The sequence below is a fragment of the Nanorana parkeri genome, unplaced genomic scaffold (genome assembly GCF_000935625.1).
Source record: "Nanorana parkeri isolate BGI_ZX_2015 unplaced genomic scaffold, ASM93562v1 scaffold887, whole genome shotgun sequence".
NCBI lineage: Eukaryota > Metazoa > Chordata > Amphibia > Anura > Dicroglossidae > Nanorana > Nanorana parkeri.
In genome coordinates this window covers 156,754-178,669 of record NW_017307155.1, presented here as the reverse complement: position 1 = coordinate 178,669, position 21,916 = coordinate 156,754, and the positions used below count along the sequence as shown (strand labels likewise).

The 21,916-nt window shown below is 44.5% G+C and overlaps 1 protein-coding gene across 1 annotated transcript in view; it reads left to right on the top strand.

Annotated features, from left to right (window-relative positions):
* Positions 1 to 21,916, top strand: part of LOC108794696 (zinc metalloproteinase-disintegrin-like ACLD) — a 52,045-nt gene that overhangs the window by 11,821 nt on the left and 18,308 nt on the right. Inside the window, exons 7-13 of the mRNA XM_018565784.1 lie at positions 3,468 to 3,648; positions 5,379 to 5,441; positions 8,352 to 8,423; positions 10,480 to 10,649; positions 14,232 to 14,316; positions 18,667 to 18,797; positions 21,300 to 21,477. Of these exons, the coding sequence (XP_018421286.1) occupies positions 3,468 to 3,648; positions 5,379 to 5,441; positions 8,352 to 8,423; positions 10,480 to 10,649; positions 14,232 to 14,316; positions 18,667 to 18,797; positions 21,300 to 21,477 (880 nt within the window). The remainder of the gene's footprint in view (positions 1 to 3,467; positions 3,649 to 5,378; positions 5,442 to 8,351; positions 8,424 to 10,479; positions 10,650 to 14,231; positions 14,317 to 18,666; positions 18,798 to 21,299; positions 21,478 to 21,916) is intronic.

The following is a 21,916-nucleotide window of genomic DNA, read 5'->3' as shown; positions in this document are numbered from 1 at the left end:
CAGGAGAGACAGCCAGGAGGATGAGCCAGGAGAGACAACTAGGAGAGAGAGAGCGAGGGAGGTTTTTTTCGTTGGTAGATCTCATGTAGCTCGTCATTTGAAAAGTAGATCTTAACACAAAAAATTGTGGGCACCCCTGCTGTAGATGATATACTGTAGAAATTAGGAAACACGGAGCAGCTCTAACCTCTTATCTCCCATCCCCCTGCTAGAGCCTCGGTGCCTGCTAAAGCTTCCGCCAGAGCCTTCACTAAGCAATAGGTAAAAACTAGCACTCATAAGGGGATCCATCCATCCAATACTTTATTTGTAAGAAGGCATAAAAGCAGCAAATAAACAAATGCTTAAATGTTTCAGCCCCCAAACAGGGCCTTGGTTGTAGCCTATGACAAATGCCCAGTTTGGGGGCTGAAATATGTAAGCATTTGTTTGTCTGCTGCTTTTATGTCTTCTTACAAAGTATTGGATGGATGGACCCCCTTACGAGTGCCAGTTTTACCTATACACTGTAGAAGATAGGAGAAGGAAAGACCATAGATCTGCCCTCCAACCTCATTTCTCATTGCTCATGCAGCTCACTGCTCAGTATCCGAGTATTCAGTCAGGATCTGCACTCCAGCACAGCACTCTATCCATGTTACCAATGTGATCGGCACTTCAGGACACACAGCACACTCCTCAACATCCATGTTACACATGAGATCTGTACTCCAGCACATGTACCTCACTTTCTAGCATGCATATCACCATTACAATTTTCTGCCATGCCGATTGCATAGTTTCGATATATTCTGAGTCACTGACCCAGGACAAGTATTCAGATCAGGAGTTTTTAGTTTCTTCTTACCTACTTTACTATATGCTTGTTTAAGTAAAGAAAGTATTTGGGCTGAAACAAACTTTTGTGATGCAGTGCGGTAACGTGCCATAGCGCATTGCAGCGCCATTCATTTTTAATAGCTCCCTAGACAGACAGATAAATAACATTTTCAAAGCGACAGCCTCTGTACCTTTCTCAGTACAACTTGCCTAGAAGATTAATGGCAGTTGTTAGAGAATGTCTGTTAGCGATATTGAGGACTTTAAACACTTTCTTGTTGTTGTTTGTGGGTTTAATCCTATATGACCCGGTTCTTGTAAGTAGTGCTCAGATTAGTTGCATTAATTGTAAGTATTCTGTCCTTCTGCTCCTATGTTGTCCATAAAACATATTGTCAGCACACCTTCTTCATGCAGAAAAGTCTAATTGAATTGTAGCGATCACCCCTAAAGGAGCCGCTGGAATAACCGGGTCATCATCACTAGTCTGTCTAGGGGTTTGATCTTCAGCCTCGATGTTCGAGTTGAACGCCCAACAAGGCACTGTGCCTTGTGAGCCCTGATTGGCTAAAGCCTTGCACCTGACCACAGGTCAGGTGCAAGACTTTGCTCAATCAGGGCCCAGTACTCTGTAAGGCTGGGCACACACCTTACAACCATCGCAATACTTTTTTCTTGCGATGGTTGTAAGGTACTTTAAAAAACGTACGATCTGCCTATCTTGCATAGGCAGATCGTACTTGCGATGATCGCAAGCCACGCCCCCTGAGGGGCGGGCTTCCGATGACCGCAATGCCGAACGGGCAGTGTGCGCTTGCGCACACCGTCCCGTCCGGCTTTTATCTTACGAACATGCTACACATCCACCGAACATCGTACGATGCTCGGCGGGTTTTGAAACATGTTCGTAAGTTTAAAGTCGTGCGACCTTACAGTAGTAGAGGTCGCACGGCTTCCACACACCTTAAGATAATCGTACGATCGCGGGATTTCCCGCGATTATCGTACGATTATCGCAAGGTGTGTGGGGACCTTAAGAGCCATGATTGGGCAAAGTCATGATGAGTTTGCCCAATCATGGCTCACCTGTTATAACTGTAAACTGTATACACCAAGATACACTCAAAAATGGGGGGGCGCATGCGCAGAACGTGCTGGCGGCCGATATGGCCGCCACTCGCTTTGCATTTTCAGTGTGCGGTTTCAGAGGCTCATTGCCTCCAAATCCAAAACAGCATAAAAATTAGTTTTCTTTGAGGAAATGAATTAAAATGTTTTTAGTTTTCATTTGTTTCGTCAGAAAACAATTTTTTTTGTCCTGCACATGTCTAAGTTGAGTCCAGTATATGGCGTGCAATGAGAATATGATTACTGATGATGAAATTGAACCTGTACCAGGATATTCACACAGTATTCTCATATTCTTACTGGAGGTGCACTAAAATTGAAATTTTCAAAACCGAAACAAAACCAAAATAAAAAACATTGTCAGGCCAAAACCGAAAATGTTTTTTATTTTAATTTTTTCATTTTTTTTCCAATATTTTATTTTTATTTTATAAACTGTTCATTCATAACTTGACAACATGGTATGTTTACTATAACCACAACTATGAATGAACAGGAGGGGATGTAGATCACTTCCCATTCATTCATAATTGAGAATATAGTAACCATACCATGTCCTCAATTATCTACAAACACTCAGCAATCACTGATCACTGAGTGTTTGTACTTGTTCTCCTTCCTGACACACTGTCACAGGAGGCTGAGCGAGCAGTGCGAGAGGAGAGCTCAGCCTCCTGTGACAGCGCAGGCTGTCTCCGCCCACACACCGCTCTGCCGGACTGTGATAGGAGGCTGAGCGGTGTCGGAGGAGAGACGCTCACATCGCTGTCCTCCCGCAGCGCTCGGCCGGCTGTAACACTTTCTCTCCTCCTCGCTGGGACACAGAGCAGCGCCCAGCGGGGAGGAAAGAAAGCAGGGATGCGCCGATGTATCGGCAGGTAAATGACACTTTCAGCATTTAGCCAAAAGTGCCATTTTCGGCCGATATGTTTTGGTGGCCGATATATCGGCGCATCCCTAATTCTTAGCAGACATTAAAAGCACTTTAAAAGAAGTTCTCATTAATCTCCGTGTCTATAAGCACTGTAAGGAAATTCATTTTCAAAAATTCATAACAGAGGAATTCAGTGGAATATATAAAGAGTGTAGCTTATTTGATATTTCTTTTGACAAGATTGATTATAAAAGAGAAGAAGGATGAACAACATAGAAAAAAGTAAGATACTGTGAAAAAATAACCCAAGCCATTTAACTAGTAGAAGCCAGCCTAAAGAATGTTTTCACTGACTGGTGGAGTAAGCACCAAACCCCTCTCAAGGGTTGCAGGCTGGGCACCAGGGCTCTAGAGTCTTTGTTGTGATCTTTGAGAAGGAATAGCTTTATATTAAAAGCAGCTAGAGAGATCAGTGATGGCTCGTTCTAAAACCTTTTGCCTGTCTGTGGTTATATAAATTTTTTAAAGTCCATAGTCTGGACATAGGTGAACTTTAACACATGCTGGATTGTCAGATAGCCAGTTTTCAGTCAATAAACTAGTATGTGGTGCAAACAGAATTCTATACACCTCTCTTCTCCTCTAGTGGCCTTATTGTGACACAAGAACAAAAGCTTTTGATTGAGCCCCTAAACCTGACAGAGAATGGAGCCCATGCTGTGTATGCCTATCAGGACCAGGATGCCCCTAAGACTTGTCGAGTGAACCATACCATGTATAATGAGTCAATAATAACTAAAACAGCTTCTTTCAGCACAAATTCTGAGGTAAGACCATAACAGTTACAGCAAACTGGAAAAATGTAAATGGTAGTTTAAGAGCTAAGTATTTTCCTTAATAATTGGGTCATGTTGAAGGGTCTGTACTTGATGTACACATTTACAGGCTCTGGACTCCTCAAACACATAAAGCATACAACAGGGGACCACTTTCCATGCAATAATTATCTCATGCCAAAACCCAATGACCAGATACCATCTAGGAGACCCTGCATCAGTCAACCGGTCCATGTTGGGTAGCTCTAACCTTACTGTTTTTTTCCTGGGGACAATAATCACCGGGAGACATAGTCATGGGGAATCTAAACTTTTGCATTTGTCACTGGAGCACAGGGGAATTCCCCCATCATTTTGTGAGGTTTCAACCTATTTTCTGTTGCATCTCATGGGATAGGGAGTGCAGGGTAATCTTCCCGATGGGGGAACATGAGGCAACAGAGGCCTGACAGAGGCTTTTGGAGCATGCAAAACTATTTTGTTAGGAGCGTGGTTATTTTAAAATGATATTAAAGTCAAAAGGGTTTTAGGTATTCCAAATGCTGATTAAATCACCTACAATGGATGCCGCTTCTTGATGTTGAAAAGTTTTAAGGGGTTATTCACTTAGCTGCAAAAGTCATCAGAGTGAATAACCGAGCCGAAGTGAAGTGAGCCGAACGCTGTTCGGCTATTCACTTCAGCCTGGTCCGGCTGATTTCAGCCGTAAGTCGGCTAAAATCAACCGTACATCGGCTGCCTTCGGTCAGCCAAAGTGCAGAAGAAGTTCGACTCAGCCGATCTAACATCTGGATCGGCTGAGCCGAAGCTCCGGCAGCTCACTCGCTGCTGTTCTTCCCTATAGGGGCCGAACGCCAGTGGGTAAATAGTTGAATGCCGCCGAGCAGCATTCAGCTTGGCAATTCTGCTCAGTACCACCGAGGCAGCTAGCAGAATAGGAAAAAAGTTAAATGAGCGGAAAAAAATAAAAATGTTGAAAAATGATAAAAAAAAAATATATATTTTAAAGAAAAAAAAAGAACGACCCAACAGCAAGCGACACACTCCCGTCGCATAATGAAGCATCCGACAGATGACGCTAAAATAAAAACAATTGGGCGGAGCTAGCGGTGACATCATCACTAGCTCCACCCAACTGTTTCCTATTGGCCGGCACCTGCCAGAGTCTTCTAGCAGGTCCCGGGCCAATAAATAACAACTGGGCGAAGCCGGTCGTGACATCACGGCCGGCTCTGCCCAGTTGTTATTGTTTCATGACAGATCAGCGTCCCCCAGGTCATTTGGAGATGCTGATCTGTCATTACAACTGGCTCCGCCCAGCTGTCATTTGCTTGGAGAACGGTCGGCTTCGGCTGACCTTTCTCCATGCTTCGGCTGTCACTTCAGCTCATTCGAGCCAAAGCATATGGGTTCGGCTCAGCTTAGCCTTACAAGTTATGCCTTACAAGTTATAGTGAATAGCCCGTAGACTGAACCGAAGGGCACATGCGGCCGAAGCGAGCTGGAGGATCAGCCGAAGCTACGGCTGGATCCTTCGGTTTCATCGTGAATATCCCCCTTAGTTTCCTGCTCAAGTCATTTTTGGGTGTACTGTGAGCCATAATACTGCAAAAAAAAATTATCTTTAAACCAGTTTGTCTACAAAATGTCTCTGGAAATTAATTTAAAATGTTTGCAATCTTGAATATGCTTGTACTAATTATTTTTTTTGATTCTGGTAGGTACAAGAATACCTTAAAGCTAGAAAATACATTGAGCTGTATATTGTGGTGGATAATTCTATGGTAAGACCATTCAAGTAACGCTGTATATATGAGGTATATGTGGTATTAATGACAAGTAAAATAGAAGTAACAAGTCATTTATAGAAACACATTTTTTTGTTATCTGCTTTCTTGTTTCTGATAACCAAGGAATTCCGTTAGGGCCGCGTTTTAGCATCTAAAGCAGCTTCCATATATGTATTTCAGCCATGTGCTTGGTAGTTTGTCTGGAGTTCAGCTTTTAGTGGCTGTGGAGCCTCCAGATGAAGCAATCATTTAACATGCTAGTTTCAGTGCAGTCCTATCATTTGTGGTGAAGCTGTGTCCTTCCCCAAACACTTCTGGTGCTCTTATTATTAACGTTATCTATGTATATCAGTAAAGAAGGCTGGACTTCAGAATATGTTTGCTCCTGAGACATCCTATGTTGCTACTACCACCCCTGGTGGAACTACAGCGTTGCAGCGGTTGCAATTGAGACCGGGCCCTGGCGTTTTGCCACTTGGGGGGGCAGCGAGGAAGAAGAGGGCCCCCCCGAGATCGTGCCGCTCCTTCCCTGCCGCACAGTCACCCGCAGCATGTACAGCATGTTGGTGATATTTTGTAGTGCTGACTTTTATTATAATGTATTGCTGGGACTTGTAGTCCCGCATACCTGGTGGTATTCTGCATTGCTGTATAATCATTATACAGCAATGCAGAATAGCTCCAACTATGTAGGACTACAACTATATATGAGTACTTGTGAAAATGCCCCAACACTAAACACAGATACCGGTGTTCTGTTGAGAACGCCGATGTAGTCGAATTTGCCAACCTCAGCATCTGCGCTTGCGCACAGACCAGAATTATTGAGGGAACCGGGATTTATTCACAAAGTATTTAGTTTAAATTGTTAATTGTGACCGTTAATAATATTCCATCCGTAATTTACTGCCATGGACGGCATATCATTAACGGTCACAATTAACCATTACAAACAAATACTGTGTAAATAAATTCCGGTTATGTAAGCGCAGATACTGGGTCAGCGTTCTCGACAGAACACCGGCTCTAAAATTTTAAACAAACGGCTGCCTGAGGTCCCGCGCTTGCTGGGGACCTCAGCAGCCTTTTTGTTAACCATGCGGTGCCATGGCGGTTGGGGCGGGGGCCCTTCATGGTTTCTTGCAAAGGGGCCCTGAAGGTTCCAGTTACGCCTCTGACTACCACTATGACCTTACCTAGGGTTTTGTGCTCACCTACTGTGACCTCCTCTGCTACAGGTTCCCTTAGGTACTTTTCCTCTCCAGGCTCCCTTCCTTAATCTCTGTTTATGCATAGTTATCCAAGTCAGGGCTGTGTACTTTTGGTTGGTCCCCTTTCCTTTAAGGTCATATGTACACCCTCAGAAGCTCATTCACATGTCTCCATATTGCTGCCAGCCCATTCCATGGAAGGCCCATTTACACCTTTGCATTGCAGTACAGTGCTGCAATGCTAATTAGGTCTGTTAGGACATTGCAGTAACATTAATATTCAATGTCCTCAAATGCACTATCCCAACGGACCTTTACCACACATGAGTTGCAATGCGCCACAACGTACAGTATTACACTACCTTGCCTTGTAGTACACTCTGTTGGCAAAATGCTGCATGTCTCTTCTTTTGGCCATTCTGGTGCATTGGTAGTCCATTCATTTGTATATGCTGCTTAATGCAAAGCATAGCAATGCGTGTGCCTTAATGCAACATACCAGAATAGCATGGACTCTAATGAAACATAAGGTCCCAAGGAAGGCCACAGGAGTGTATTTATTGACGGCACACCAGAAAATATCTCACGGCACACTAGTGTGCCGCAGCACAGTGGTTGAAAAACGCTGCATTAGAGGAACCAGCAGAAAGATCTTACAAGGAATCAAGGGGGAGGAGAGACATGGAAATAAACTGATCAAGACCAGAGCACAACTAAACTCTAGGTGGTTCACTACACTGCCAATGCCCACTAATCATACTCCTGGCTGAACATTGTGTAGGTGGGTTCCTAACAATTATGCATTAAATTTGCCTACACATATTCCTATATGAAAATACAGCAGTTGTGATCAGTGACATGCTTTGCCTTCTATACTCTGTGAGGCATTCCCCAGCCACGCCCTCAGCACACCCCACCCCCAACACGGTAACTAAGCTATGTGTGGTGGAGGGAGGGAGGAGGAAGGGAGGAGACAGGGAGAATCCTCCCTGTCCCTCCCTTGCTTGTCACTGGTGAGGTATCGAGATCGATGTCCTCAGTGTTTTTTTTCTCTTTTTTTTGATTGGACAGCTTGGACCAATGGCGCTTTGCCATTGGTCCAAACCATCCACAGAGCTCACGCCTCTAACACAGAGTAGAGGCTGTGACAGCTCTTGCCTCACTATGTTCGGTAACACAAGCAGTGGGGAAGCCCGCTGCTGTGTAACCTAACTAGCTGTCAAAAGCCAGATGCAGCACTGCCTGTAATTAACAAGCAGCGCTCCGTCCATGACAGGTTACACAGCGGGGAGGATTTCCCTTCTCTGTAACTTGTAACAAGCCGATCTGAATGGAGAAAGAGCTGTCAGCTTCAGACTTGAAGCTGACAGCTTTTTCCTCCATAATACTAGATGAGGCTCTGCCCCGCCTGCCTCCCCTGATCGCATGTCCCTGATGCATAAATATTACAATCATCAGAATAATTTACTTAGCAAGCATGCAGGGACCAGTCAAATTTAGCACTTTATGAAGTCCAGACTGCCAAAACGATTCCCAATATAGAGATGTAGGTAGTTGGCCTTTACTAGTTCATTATCAGACATGGATTTTTTTCTAGAAATAAATTTTACTGTATAATGCCAACTGTTCAGATTTAAAGCAATGTTCAAGATGCATGACCTATAATATTAACACAAATGGTTATTTTTTCTAGTTTATAAAATATAACGGTAATGAAGAAGAAATCCGGACAAGGATATTCAAAATGCTGAATTACATGAACACAGTAAGTAAATACATAATTGTGACATCTGGTTTACTGAGCAACGAAGGTTTTGTGGTATGATTTAGAAAATATAAACTAGCACACCAGAATTAAACATTAAAAAATCCTAAAATGGGCCTTCCAGCCAAAGAAACTATGTCCATATTTTTCCATATTGACATCCATATTAAAGCAGAAGTAAACCCTTCCTTCCACCAGCAAATAAACCTAAAACCCTTTGATTTTTTTTGTACATGTCTTCTAAAAGGTCATTGGGGGAATATTTGCCATATCACCCATACTGTTATAAAGCCCATATAGCCCACACTGTCCCTCCTCCTCCGCCAACATTTTGGATTTCCGGTAGCCCCACTTCAAGGGTTAAGAATAATTTTTCTTCTTTAAGGGAACTTACCTAATTGGCGGGAGCTGTAGCCATAGGGGAAGAATTGCTTGGAATGTCAGGAGTACTCAGTAGCAATCTAGGAGGTCCTATGGACACGTTTTCCTGCCTGCCTTTGAATTTGGCAGAATGCAATCATTTATTCCCATAACAAATTAGTAACAAAGGCATTGTTGGAGGTGTAGTGGTTAAGTTCACCATGCATGTTACAATTAGTGTATTGCCTCAGTTACACTTGTGGTCAATGTTGTGCTCCCCAGTTACATTGGCAGACAGTGTAATGGCTTGAGTTACAGGTTACAGTTGTCAGACTAATGCCCCCTTTAAACTGGCAGTAAATGTGGTGCCCCCTTTAAATTGATGTTAAAGGAGAACTATGGGGTTAAGGCTTTTCCCCATAGTTCTCCTTAGGGTAACGGGAGGACACAAACTAGCATCCTCCCGTCACCCTAAGCTCAGTATACCGCGAGCTACAGCCGCAGCTGAAGCGGATCCCGACAATTGTGCCGGGATCCGCCAGCTGCGTGAGTGACAGCTGGCTCTGCCTATCTAGAGGCAGAGCCAGCTGTACCCGCCCCCGCCCGTTCCCCCGGTCAGCGCTGGCGGATCGGAGTGGGGAGGGGGGAATCCAGCCCCTCCCCTGTCACGGCAGAGAGCTATGACAGGATCGAGAGGTGAGCGAACGCCGGTATGTGTTCGCTCACCTCCCGATCTACTGAGCCGACCTGTGACAGTCTCATTGTCACAGGTCGGCTAGAACTATGAGGTGAGTGAAAAGCACTCACCTCATAGTTCTCCTTGAAGTGGTTTTAGTACCCCCTGCAAACTGGTGGTCAGCTTCCATAGTAGCCTTTTAATATCTATGTTTTTATACATTTGCAGGGTTATTCACAAAGGGGTGAAGCGTTTGGAGAAGGCCGGAGAAATTAACAATCGAGGCCAAAATAGCTGATTTTGAAAGATGCTCCAATTCAGCTCACTTTCCAGTGCAGCTATGTTGTCCTAGATTGTTCACTTCTCCTGCCTTCTCCAAACTCTTCACCCTTTTGTGAATAACCCTGTTGGTATGTTCCTTTGATCCTCTCCTTGCTTTTGCCCCAAATTAGACCAGCCCTTAGTCAGATTACCCAGGCTGTCCATGCCCCTGTTGTTTTTGTTTTACCCTCATGGTGCAATTATATCCCTACATAGAGTAAAAAGGCATATTTGTTCTGTGATTTTTTTTTTTTACCTTAAAAACATGCCAAGAAAACATCCCTGTCATACACCAAACCTGGAATACTGTAATCTGCAATTGGTTTCATTCTAACGTAGTATTCTTGGCGAGTTGACACTGCCTGTGGATTTTAGTGAGTCAGCAAGTTGTCGTCCTTTTCCCCACTTTCATTCTTCTCTCTGGAGGTATGCAACTGAATTAAGGGACATTTGCAACAGAACGGTCAGTGCAGTGCCTCCTTAAAGTTGGTGGTGAGTGGTTGTGGTGCCCACTTTACATTTAAAGTAAATAAAATTTTTAGAGCCAAAGAAAACAGAGTAACGTCCAGTGTCCCTGCCAACCAATTAAATACATTTGATTCACAATTGAAAATGATATATATATATATATATACATACATACATACATACATACATACATATATTCATATTCTTTTCTTTTTTTATTATTATTTTCAGGTGTACAAGCTCCTAAATATTTTTGTTGCACTGACTGGCATGGAAATCTGGAAGACAAATGACCATTTTCAAGTAGTCACAGACATGGAGCTTACTTTAAACAGGTTCACTGATTGGAGGAAAGACAATCTGTTGCCCAGGAAACCCCATGATAATGCCCAGTTTATAACGTAAGCCTTCCTTGTATTTATCTTTTATCGTTAAAAATGAATCAGTGTTGGCAATATGAAGGGCTGATTCATTTACTACAGTCTGACGTTTGGCATTTGCCTACAATTGGTATTTATTGCTGGTTGTTCAATGTATTATAATGAAGAGGCAGGTGTTATCTACTGATGGTTGACATATTCATTCTGCTGACATACATAGACATCTGTCACATACCCTGCATGTTGCCATTCATTGATTGGTGAGCTGATTGGACTTTTGGTTTAGTTACAGCCTCTGCACATCATAAAGAATGAAGTGAAAGCCACTTATAGAAAATATATCCAAACCACATTGGTGCTGCTGCCGGTCCTAACTGTAAAGGATACCCTATTAGCTTTGATTTAAAAAGCAGCAAATTTAGTACTACTTTACAGGAATGGAACACAGCTTCTCCAACAAGTTATATATATCCATTTTGTTAACGTTGTTGTAATCTATGTCATCAAAATGAATACCACAGGGAGCATTCTTCTGTTTCACAACTTCTCAAGTATGCAAAACAAAACCAGTCAAAGACAGTATGAACAATATAGATAGGTGTAGACTTCCACTTCCAAATATGCGTTTCTATATGCAGATACCACCAGCATCAATACTAAAAGGCCGCACATATGAATACTATAAATTAACCTTTTATTATCTCAATATAAACAAAATAACACAACTCACCCCATGCCAAGGTGTGATCCTTGTGTCCAATCTCACCTTTTTGCCCCACATCCAATCACTATCAAAATCCTGCCACCTTCACGTTCATAACATCTCCAAAATACCAAAACACCACATAGCTGCTCATCCACTCCCTTGTTATCTCTCTTTCAACTATTGCAACTCCCTCCTCATTGGCCGACCTCTACACAGGCTATCCCACCTTCAGTCTATAATGAATGCTGCTGCTAGATTCATCCACCTGACCTACCGCTCAGTGTCTGCAACCCCCCTCTACCAATCCCTGCACTGGCTTCCGCTCCCTTCTGCCCCCCATGTGCAGGGCCTTCCTTAACCTCTTGTCTTGATTTGTATTGTCTTGATTTGTATTGTAAATGTAATGTCTTTCTTATATTGTAAAGCGCTATATAAATCCTGTATAATATTAATAATAATAATTACTCAGCAATATAAAACCCCATAAAACCATTAAAAAAACTTAAGCTCACTCCCTTGGTTAGTTGATGCAGCATAAACAGCATTACCTCCTGGAGGAGTTCATGTACAGATGGATGCATGGACCTATTGTGTGGGTCTCTACATAGGACTTTATGGCTATCTTTCTATAATAGACTTTGATGGGGAGACACTCTTTCTTCTACTTGGGGGAGGTGTACCATACACAGAAGGGAGACTTTCTATTCAGTGGAGCTTCATCACATAGGCGAGACTGTTCCCATATGCATTCCAGCTATACTCAACCATATTAATTAGGGATGCACTGATGCTGGTTTTTCGGTATCGAGTACGAGTACCCATATTTTTTTTTTTGGTACTCGCCAAATACCGATACTGGAACTCTTATTAAGGAAGCCGGGCGGCATGTAATGACTCACCACCCGGCTTCCCGATTAGCCTGGAAGCCGTCTCTATGTTCCCTCGTCACCAGGTGACTCGCCACCTGGCTTCCTGATTGGCCAGCTCCATGCTCCCTCGTCACCAGGTGACTCGCCACCTGGCTTCCTGATTGGCCAGCTCCATGCTCCCTCGTCACCAGGTGACTCGCCACCTGGCTTCCTGATTGGCCAGCTCCATGCTCCCTCGTCACCAGGTGACTCGCCACCTGGCTTCCTGATTGGCCAGCTTCTTGACCAATCAGGAAACCGGGGGGGGGGGGGGCGAGTCATTACACACTTCCCGGCCAATCAGGAAGCCGGGCGGCATATAAAGACTCGCCCCCTGGATTCCTGATTGGCCAGCTCCTCGACCAATCAGGAAGCCGGGAGGCGAGTCACCAAGTGACGAGGGAGCATGGAGCCAGCCAATCAGGAAGCTGGGCAGCGTGTAATGACTCGCCGCCCAGCTTCCTGATACCGGAAGTTCCGGTATAGGAAGCATTTGGGCGAGCACAATTACTCGGTATCAGCAACGTAGTATTGGTATCGGAGCATGCCTAATATTAATATACACTACGTTTTATGTGTTCTTTCAAGATGTTAGTGCAACAGGAGACAAGAGGCTTCCATCCCCCAAGACACACTGTGCAACAGGGTCCACATAATTATTGTCCATGGATATACATTATGTAATTTTACTCCTTCATATGTTTGATATACACAGGGCCCTGTGTGTGAGCTTAGCTTTATTTTATATCAGGATAATGAAGGTTAATTTATCTTATTCCTATGTGTGGGCTATTAGTAATTATGCTGGTGATATCTGGATAAAAGAGACACATATTTGGAAGTGGAAATCTACCCCTATCTATATTGATGCTGTTTGATGTGTCATGCATCCAAATACACACAGCACCATGGCTTGCAATTACCAATTTAACTTAAGATATTTATGAATATGTAATAGATAATACATTCAACAAAGTATTAGAACCTTGGTTCTCAACTGGTGGGTCAAGACCCAAAAGTGGGTCGCGACTCCGTGTTCAGTGGGTCACTGCGTGCCTTCCACTTTTCTATGCGAGAGGCTCCTCAGCCTCCCCCTAGCACAGTAGTGTCAGTTCTCACGCTGAACAGACACTCAGAATATGCTGCCCAGTGCCCGGTGTCAACTTGAGGTGGGGTAGGTGCAGCTATGGCCGAGAGGGAGCTCCATACATACGTGCATTGCTTACAGCTCCCTCGCGTGAACCGATAAAGGTGCCTGGACCAGAGTGACGTCACATTCTGGCACCTCTACAGTGCGCACAAGGGACAAGCAATGCACATATGGATGGAGCTCCATCACAGCACAGCAGCCCACACTGGACCCCAGGCTGAGGATCCACTCCAGTTCTCGTAAGGGAGGGAGACTGGGTGGATCTTATAAAACAAAAAAAAAGAGGGCCCGTTCACACTAGTGCAGTGCGTTAATCGAACAGTCCTGTGCCACGCAATTGCACCTACTACACGTTCTGGTGTGGGAGGTGTGTTGCCTTGCCCTTCATAAGAATAGCACCCCAAACGCACCTCCCACCCACAGTTCAATCGCTGGATCCGGAACGCATGGTACCGCTGTGCCATGTGTTCCATTGCAGTGTGACTTGGGTTGCGACTCACTGACCAAGGACAAATGTGGGTCCTGAGGCTTACACAGGTTGAGAACCACTGTATTAGAATAAGATACACCATGGTCCAATAAAAAAGGACTTATTCATTTCTAAACCTTTGGAGTGCTGGTGACCTATTTCTTCAACTGGACACAGGCATCTGACATTACTTGGAATGGAGAGAAGGTAGTAGACACAGGATGCCAGAGAGATGAGCATACTATCTTCCCTACTGCAGGGGAGTCTTTTTTGACCTTAGAGGGTCTCTTTAAATGCCAATTTTTCTTTTTTGTCCAGTTGAGTCCCCGTTAGATATAAGTTGTCAGCTATATGTTTCTGTTTCTTTCAGTAATGTTGACTTTGATGGCACTAATGTGGGATATGCTTGGACTAAAGAAATGTGCAGTGATAGGAGGTCTGCAGGAGTAAGCCAGGTGAGACATGAATACTTCTCACAGTCTGTAACTGATCATAACTACTCTTACAATGTTTTTAAAACTTTCTTTAAAGTGACAATAAACTCAGGAGTTAAATCTTAAAAATACATTCAAGCACCTTAACTATTACCAAAAATGTATCTTATTTCTGTATCAGTAAAGGATGGACTTAGGGTACAGCTGGCTCTGCCTATAGATAGGCAGAGCTAGCTGTCACTCACGCAGCTGGGCGGATTCCGCCATCTACGTCGGGATCCGCTCCGGCGTCTCAGTATACCGCGAGCTGTAGCTCGCGGTATACTGAGCTTAGGGTAATGGGAGGACGCTAGTTTGTGTCCTCCCATTACCCTAAGGAGAACTATGGGGAAAAACACTGACCCCATAGTTCTCCTTTAACGTACAAGTTGCAAGTAGAACACTCTAAACAACGTTTCAGGGTCTCACAGGATCCCCTTCATCAGGCAAACTTCACTTGTTGTTTAGAGTGTTCTACTTGCAACTAGTACGTTAATAAACACGTACTGAACTTGCTTTGGAGTGCCAGTGTCCATCCTTTACTTATATTTTATCGGAGGCCACCCGCTGACACCTGCTGCACCCACCTTCCATTTTTGGAGCAGCGACTTTGAGTGCGATGGGTACACGGACTGTATCCTTATTTCTGTATCACACGGCTGTAGATCCTCAAATCATCTCTGAATTGGTGCGGACACTGTCCTTCCTTCTGGTGGGTGACCATTCTTCTGATGGACTACAATCTCAATACAAATGAAAAAACTAAACATGAGACTGTAGTCCATCACAGGAGTGAATTTGGAGCAGTGACTACTTTACAGCACACAGGGACCATGGGGAACAAAAGTAGTCACCCTCCAGAAGGAAGGACAGTGTCAGCACCAATTCAGAGATGATTTGAGGATCTACAGCCGAGTGATACACACATAAGATACATTTTTAAGGTACTTGAATGTATTTTTAGGATTGAACTCCTGAGCTTAGTGTCACTGTATTGCCTATGCCTGTGTGTCAGTAGTGCCCTGGGCTACTTGAGTGAGTGCTTGTTAGCTTAAGGGTCCATGTTGATGAGCTGTTGTTCTCTTCAAATGCTTCGCTCCATTTGAGTCTATAGGAATACAAAAACAGCTGAAGCAGGTCAATTCACCTACAATGAATTCGGGCTGATTCTGGAAGCATCTCACAGTGGTGTATCTTGGTTTTGTGCTGCCCTAGGCAAGACTAAACCCGAGCACCCCCCCATCCCTAATCTAAACTAGTCCCACCCCTTCCTGTTTAAGACATTTTGCATAACCTGTCTAACCTGCGCACGGTGTATCTAGATTCTGACAGGTTGTGCTATCTATGTAGCGGGACGCTCTAGTTCTACCTTTGCAATAGCCACCTTCTCTGTTCCTGGTTTGATGGGCTCCCTAGTTCTGCAGCTGCAACACCGATCTTCTGCCTTAATATGCTGGGCCCTCTAATTCTGCAGTTACCCATCTTTAGCCTTGGCCGCTGGGCTCTGTAGCTCGCCCCGCTCTAGAGACATAACCCTGAATGGAGTTTATAGGCTGCACTTCCTCGATCTCACCACCACGGAGGTGCCGATGAGCACGATGACCATCTGGATCTCACCCCTGGGGATCCTGCGGAAGCTCCTCCCCTCCTGAAGTCAGAAATTTGGGTGCCGGTTTCCCATGGAAGTCCGAACTGCCAGTGCATCTGGACGAAGGTCACACACACCAATACATTGCACAGCACATTCACCAGGAAGAGGAAGGAGCTGCAGCATGTAGGCGGCATAGGTGGACACGTTGGTCCCCCAGTCAAAGAAGCACCAGGTCCAGGAGTACTGGCAGTAATTGATGAATAATTTATAATATAATGTATTTATTTTCTCTCACCTAACTGGTTTGGGGGCAGCATTTTTTGGCGCCCACCTGGAAAGTGCCGCCCTAGGCAAATGCCTAGTTTGCCTTGCAGTAGATACACCCCTGGCATCTCAAACTGTTGTCATGAGCATGCTGCATTTGTCTCTCAACATTGGCCATAAACATTCTCAGGAAAGACAGTACATCCTCATGGGGAATTGATATTACTGACAACTCTGAGTCAGAAAAGTGGTAAAACGTACACAGTGGAATACTAAAGCACAGAAGGCTATACAACACCCTAAGCCCCCCATTGCCCACCCATTGCCTAATTTTTCTGTAAGGTTAAGTTACCGCAAAACCCGGACTCCTCTGTGAAATGTGCAGGACCAACAACAAGGCTGCATTCTATACAGCAGCGACATTCCGCCACCCACTGCTCTAGGTGTAGTCAGAGGTAGAGAGAGAGACAAAGTTTGCCCCCACTAGCCGCACGTCACGCGGAGAAGACGGAGCTTTGCATTCCACATAGAAAAACAAAGGAAAAAAGTTTGTTTGCTTTAAATATTTATATAAAATATTTTTATTAAGTTCACAAGGTGAGAGCATTACAATTTAATATCAAGGAAGAGAAGTACAAAAAACAAACAAACAAGGTACATCAATACAAAAACAAATGTTTAGATGTCACAGACATTTGTAACCGATAGGGCCCATCTAGAGTAATAGCAGCCGTTTACACAGTCTGTTAGGTGTGATTCGTTTTGTTCCGAATTGAAATTCAGACGAATATTGGCATATATACGGACATCCAAATGAAAGAAATAACAAATCCTAGCATATCCAAATTTTCCGATAACGAAATTTCAGATGCATCCAAAATGTTTCCCTAATGTCATTGTGTCATTGTCAGTGTTAAATATAAACATAAAAAAAGTAGTGAAGTCCCCTCCCAATTCATACCAGACCCTTTAGGTCTGGTAGGAATTTTAGGTGGGACTCAAACGCCAAAAAAGCAAACCAAAAAAAAGCATGGGTTCCCCCCTTAAAATCCCTTACCAGATACGTTGATTTGAGCAGCAGCCTGGCAGAGCTGGAATGGGGGGTGGAAGGGCGCACCATACCAGGCCACATCCCCTCAACATGGGAAGGGTGCTTTGCCTGGGTGGGAGCCCTGGAAAAGAACATTGCCCCCATGTTGATGAGGACAAGGGCCTCTTCTCCACAATGCTGGCCCCATGGTTGTGGAGTTCTGCGGGCAGGAGGGCTTATCTAAATCTGCCGCCCTTCCCTCCCCCCCGGCAAAGAACCCTTCCCATGTCGAGGGAATGTGGCCTAGTATGGTGCAGAAGGGGAGGGCTGCACGCTCGTTCCCACCTCATTTCCTGCTCTGCCAGGCTGCTCCTCGGATCAAGTGTCTGGAAAAGGTTTGGTTCTGTGGACAGTCAAAAGTTAAAGAAAAATTTCACTTTTTTTTCTCTAATGTCACTTTGCTGCAATGAGCGTTCGTTCCTAATTATATAACGCATCCGAAAGTAACGAAAATTCAGATTCAGATTAATCCATATAGCGAAATGAATTGACTTTCTGACCTGAATCCCAAAAAACGAAATAACGTAAAATCTGAAACAAAACACATTTTTTTGCTGGGACACATGTCTACAGTGTGTCTCCTACAAGAAGCAAGGCTTCAAAACAAAATATCCAAGAAGCAAAAACAACTTCAATATGGAAGAAAAAAAGAGAAAGAAAGAGACCAGAAAGTGAAGCAAGAAAAAAGGGAATGAGAACATATGGAGGAGGGAAAGGAGAGGGAAGGAAAGAGTGGAAAAGGCTTACCAGGGGTGCACGATCATTACATTTCAAGCAACCAATGATCAAAGTCAAGGGGCAAATTGGTCAATAATAACCCAAGGGTCCAAAACCTTATTGAATTTAGGCATATTGCCCAGTAACTAAGCAGAAAGCTTCTCATTAGAAAAGGTCCAGTGGATCCTAGACCTAACGTTAATGAAACACAAGGAATGAATGAGCCAAACGTTTGCAATAGTCTGTTATGTAGCTGTCAGAACAGAAAACTGTTTTTTCTAATTGCAGTTTTGCTAAATTGTGTGCGCAATGGGGAGCAGTGGGGAGGTAGTATGGGGTGTTGTATAGCCTAAACTTCTACTTTAGGACGATGGGTAGGGTTAAAAACTCTTGTTTGACCAAGATACACAGGTTATGACTGATGACTATAAACCAACATTTTATACCCAGCTTCTAATAACAGTACATGTAGTTGATACATAAAATAGGATGCATTAAGTTCCAAATTGAGTTCAAATGACTTCCTAATCTTTCCTATTCCCCTGATCTGAATTTTTTGGGGAGTCATATCCTGACCTGAGAACTTTAACATTACACCAGGATGATTCATCTTCTGTATGTTATGCTTTCTTTAAGTTCTGATCATTCATCCCTCTAACAATATTCTTAGGATCACTCTGCAGATCCTTTTCTAGTTGGTGCAACCATGGCACATGAAATGGGACACAATCTCGGAATGGATCATGATGAAGGCATCTGCAAATGCCACCTTAAAACTTGTATCATGGCACCTTCTTTAAGGTGAGTGAATCTAATACTAATTTTCACAGCAGCTGAAAGTACTGTAGATGTAAACCCAATCACTAAAATTAGGGATGCACCGATACCAGTTTTTCGGTATCGAGTACCAATATCCGGGCAATCAGGAAGCCAGGCGGCATGTCATTGCCCACCACCCGGCTTCTCGTTTACCCAGGAAGCCAACTCCATTCTGTTTGGCCGGCTCGATGCTTATTCGCTGCGAAGTCGGCTTCCCAGCCAATCGGCATCGAGGCCGGCCAAACAGATCTGACAATATGGTGACATGACATGACCCCCACCCTGCAGGCACCTCATTCCCCTCACATAGATCCTTAGCAGCAGTCATTACTGTACCAATCCCTCAGCCAGCTGGCCATACACCACTCTCCAAGCTCTCCCGGATCTGCCCACATCTCCTGTGTGTACAGCGCCCACGTGATCGGCCCTCTGCCTGCTACTGCGCATGCGCAGACTGCCCAGCGCTCTCATTCAGAAATCCTGTGCATGCGCAGTAGCAGGTAGAGGGCCGATCACGTGGGCGCTGTGCACACAGGAGATGTGGGCAGATCCCGGAGAACTTAGAGAGCGGTGTCTGCCCAGCTGGCCGAGGGACTGGTACGGTAGTGACTGCTGCTAAGGATCTATGTGAGGGGCATGATTTGTCTGCAGGGTGGGGGTCGTGTCGCCATATTATCAGATTTGTTTGCCCGGCTCGACACTGATTGGCTGGGAAGCCGGCTTTCCGGCCAAACAGCATGGAGCCAGCTTCCTGACTCCATGTTCCCTCGCAAAGAACCCTCCCCATGTCGAGGGAATGTGGCCTAGTATGGTGCAGAAGGGGAAGGCTGCACGCTCGTTCCCACCTGTCAAAAGAAATCTCCCTCCAACTGGAAGTTCCAGTATCGGGGAAGGTATCGGAAGATTTGTGCATGTACGAGTACTCACCCAAATACTCGGTATCGGCACCGATACTAGTATCGGTATCGGTGCATACCTAACTAAAATGCAATGTGGAATAGGGAATGTACAGCACAGTGCGTAGACTAGTGCAGTGTGGAAGGTGAAGTGTACAGTGCAGAATGAGGTTGTGTAGAAATGGTAATGTTCAGAAAAATATTTATATACATTGAGGCACGTTGTTAGGCAGCCCATTTTTTTTTAAATTGGGCTATCAGTGCACCTGAAATGGTGCACATAAAATTTGCACCAATAGAATGCCATGTCATTTTTTTTTTTATATAAGCTCATGTATTGCTAGACTTACAATTTAACTGCAGATAAAAAAACTGGCTTGCCAAGTTGATACCAGCCACTGTGTTTTACTTCTCCACTGCTTGCAGGCAGGTGAAGCTTGAATAGATGGAAGCATCAAGGGGTTACATTCTTGAACCAGAAAAAAAAATCCCTCCATAAGGCCTCTTTTAATTATTTGTGGCACTTACAAGGTTGCACCATCTGAGGTCTGCAAGGGGAGCAGAAGCAATTGACTTTTAAGAGTGGCTGTTTTTGGGCTGCTATCAGCCATCCTGACATACAGTGTATATATATGCTCACCGGTATGTAACACATAGCAATCAATGACAATCAATGTGCGGTCCGGGGACTGAACATGCATTGAGGACGGAGTGCCTATGATATGGACACTCCAGCCTCAGTGCCACAACACATATTAACTAGATGAGACAAATTCATGTACCTGTTTCAGACGAGTATTTCTCATTATATTAGATGCAGTAATGGATTTCCGACATGACCCGGCTATTCAGGAAGCAGGGCGGCGAGTCATTACACGCAACCCAGCTTTCTTAATGGGACTTCTGGTATCGGCATTTGGTATCGGCATTTGGTACCGGCGAGTACCGAAAAAAATATCAGTACTCATTCTCGATACCAAAAAAACTTTATTGCTGCATCCCTACTTTCAACATTAATATCACTGTAAAGGAGAACTATAAGGTGAGTGCTTTTCACTCACCTCATAGTTCTAGCTGACCTGTGACAATGAGACTGTCACAGGTCGGCTCAGTAGATCGGGAGGTGAGCGAACACATACCGGCGTTCGCTCACCTCTCGATCCTGTCACGGCTCTCTGCCGTGACAGGGGAGGCGCTGGATTCCCCCCTCCCCGCTCCGATCCGCCAGCGCTGACTGGCGGAACGGACGGGGGAGGGGGTGGGTACAGCTGGCTCTGCCTATCACGCAGCTGGGTGGATCCCGGCACAATTGTCGGGATCCGCTTCAGCTGCAGCGTCTCAGTATATCGTGAGCTACAGCTAGCGGTATACTGAGCCTAGGGTGACAGGAGGACGCTAGTTTGTGTCCTCCCATTACCCTAAGGAGAACTATGGGGAAAAGCCTTAAACCCATAGTTCTCCTTTAAGCTCTAAATACAATTTGTTCCTTCAAGTGCAGGCTCATGTATAAGCTGCTTACCTCTCAACATAAAAACGTATGCCTGACCTCCTGAACACTGTATCCCATTCTTTATCTCCCTATATACAGCAATGTCCTGCCAGACACGTTCAGCTCCTGCAGTCATCAGAGCTATCAGAATTTCATTGAGCAACAAATGCCGCTCTGTATAAAGAACAAGCCAAGAAAAGGTGATATTTACAATGACCCGGTGTGTGGAAATAAATTCACAGAGGCTGGAGAGGAATGTGACTGCGGCATGGTTGAGGTAATTATATCTCATCACCTATAAACTTATCTGTGTCAGAGAAGCAGCACCTTTCCCTTATTATCCCTTATATTCCCCAGTTATTTTACTTTTTCTAAAAATGATAAGATATAGTATGCGGATTTATTTTTTGTCGGCTCTAATGAATCCGATCTGTATTACCAATTCAAAAAGTCTTTATGAATGGTAAAGCAAGTTCCACCCAGCAATCCTGGAACTGTGGAATGGCCACTTAGGCCCAGGTAGGGAGTGGTAGACTCCCCGTGCAGCATTATGAACTGCATGTGTCGGGAGATAGGAATTCCACACCACTGCTGCCCCTCTACTCCCTGCTCCCCCGAGGCCAGGCCTTGGTTGGCCTTGTGGGAAATCCGGCCCTGAGCATTAGCGGTCTATATTTCTTTCTTATACTGTATAAGCCCACAAGGATGATTAAATG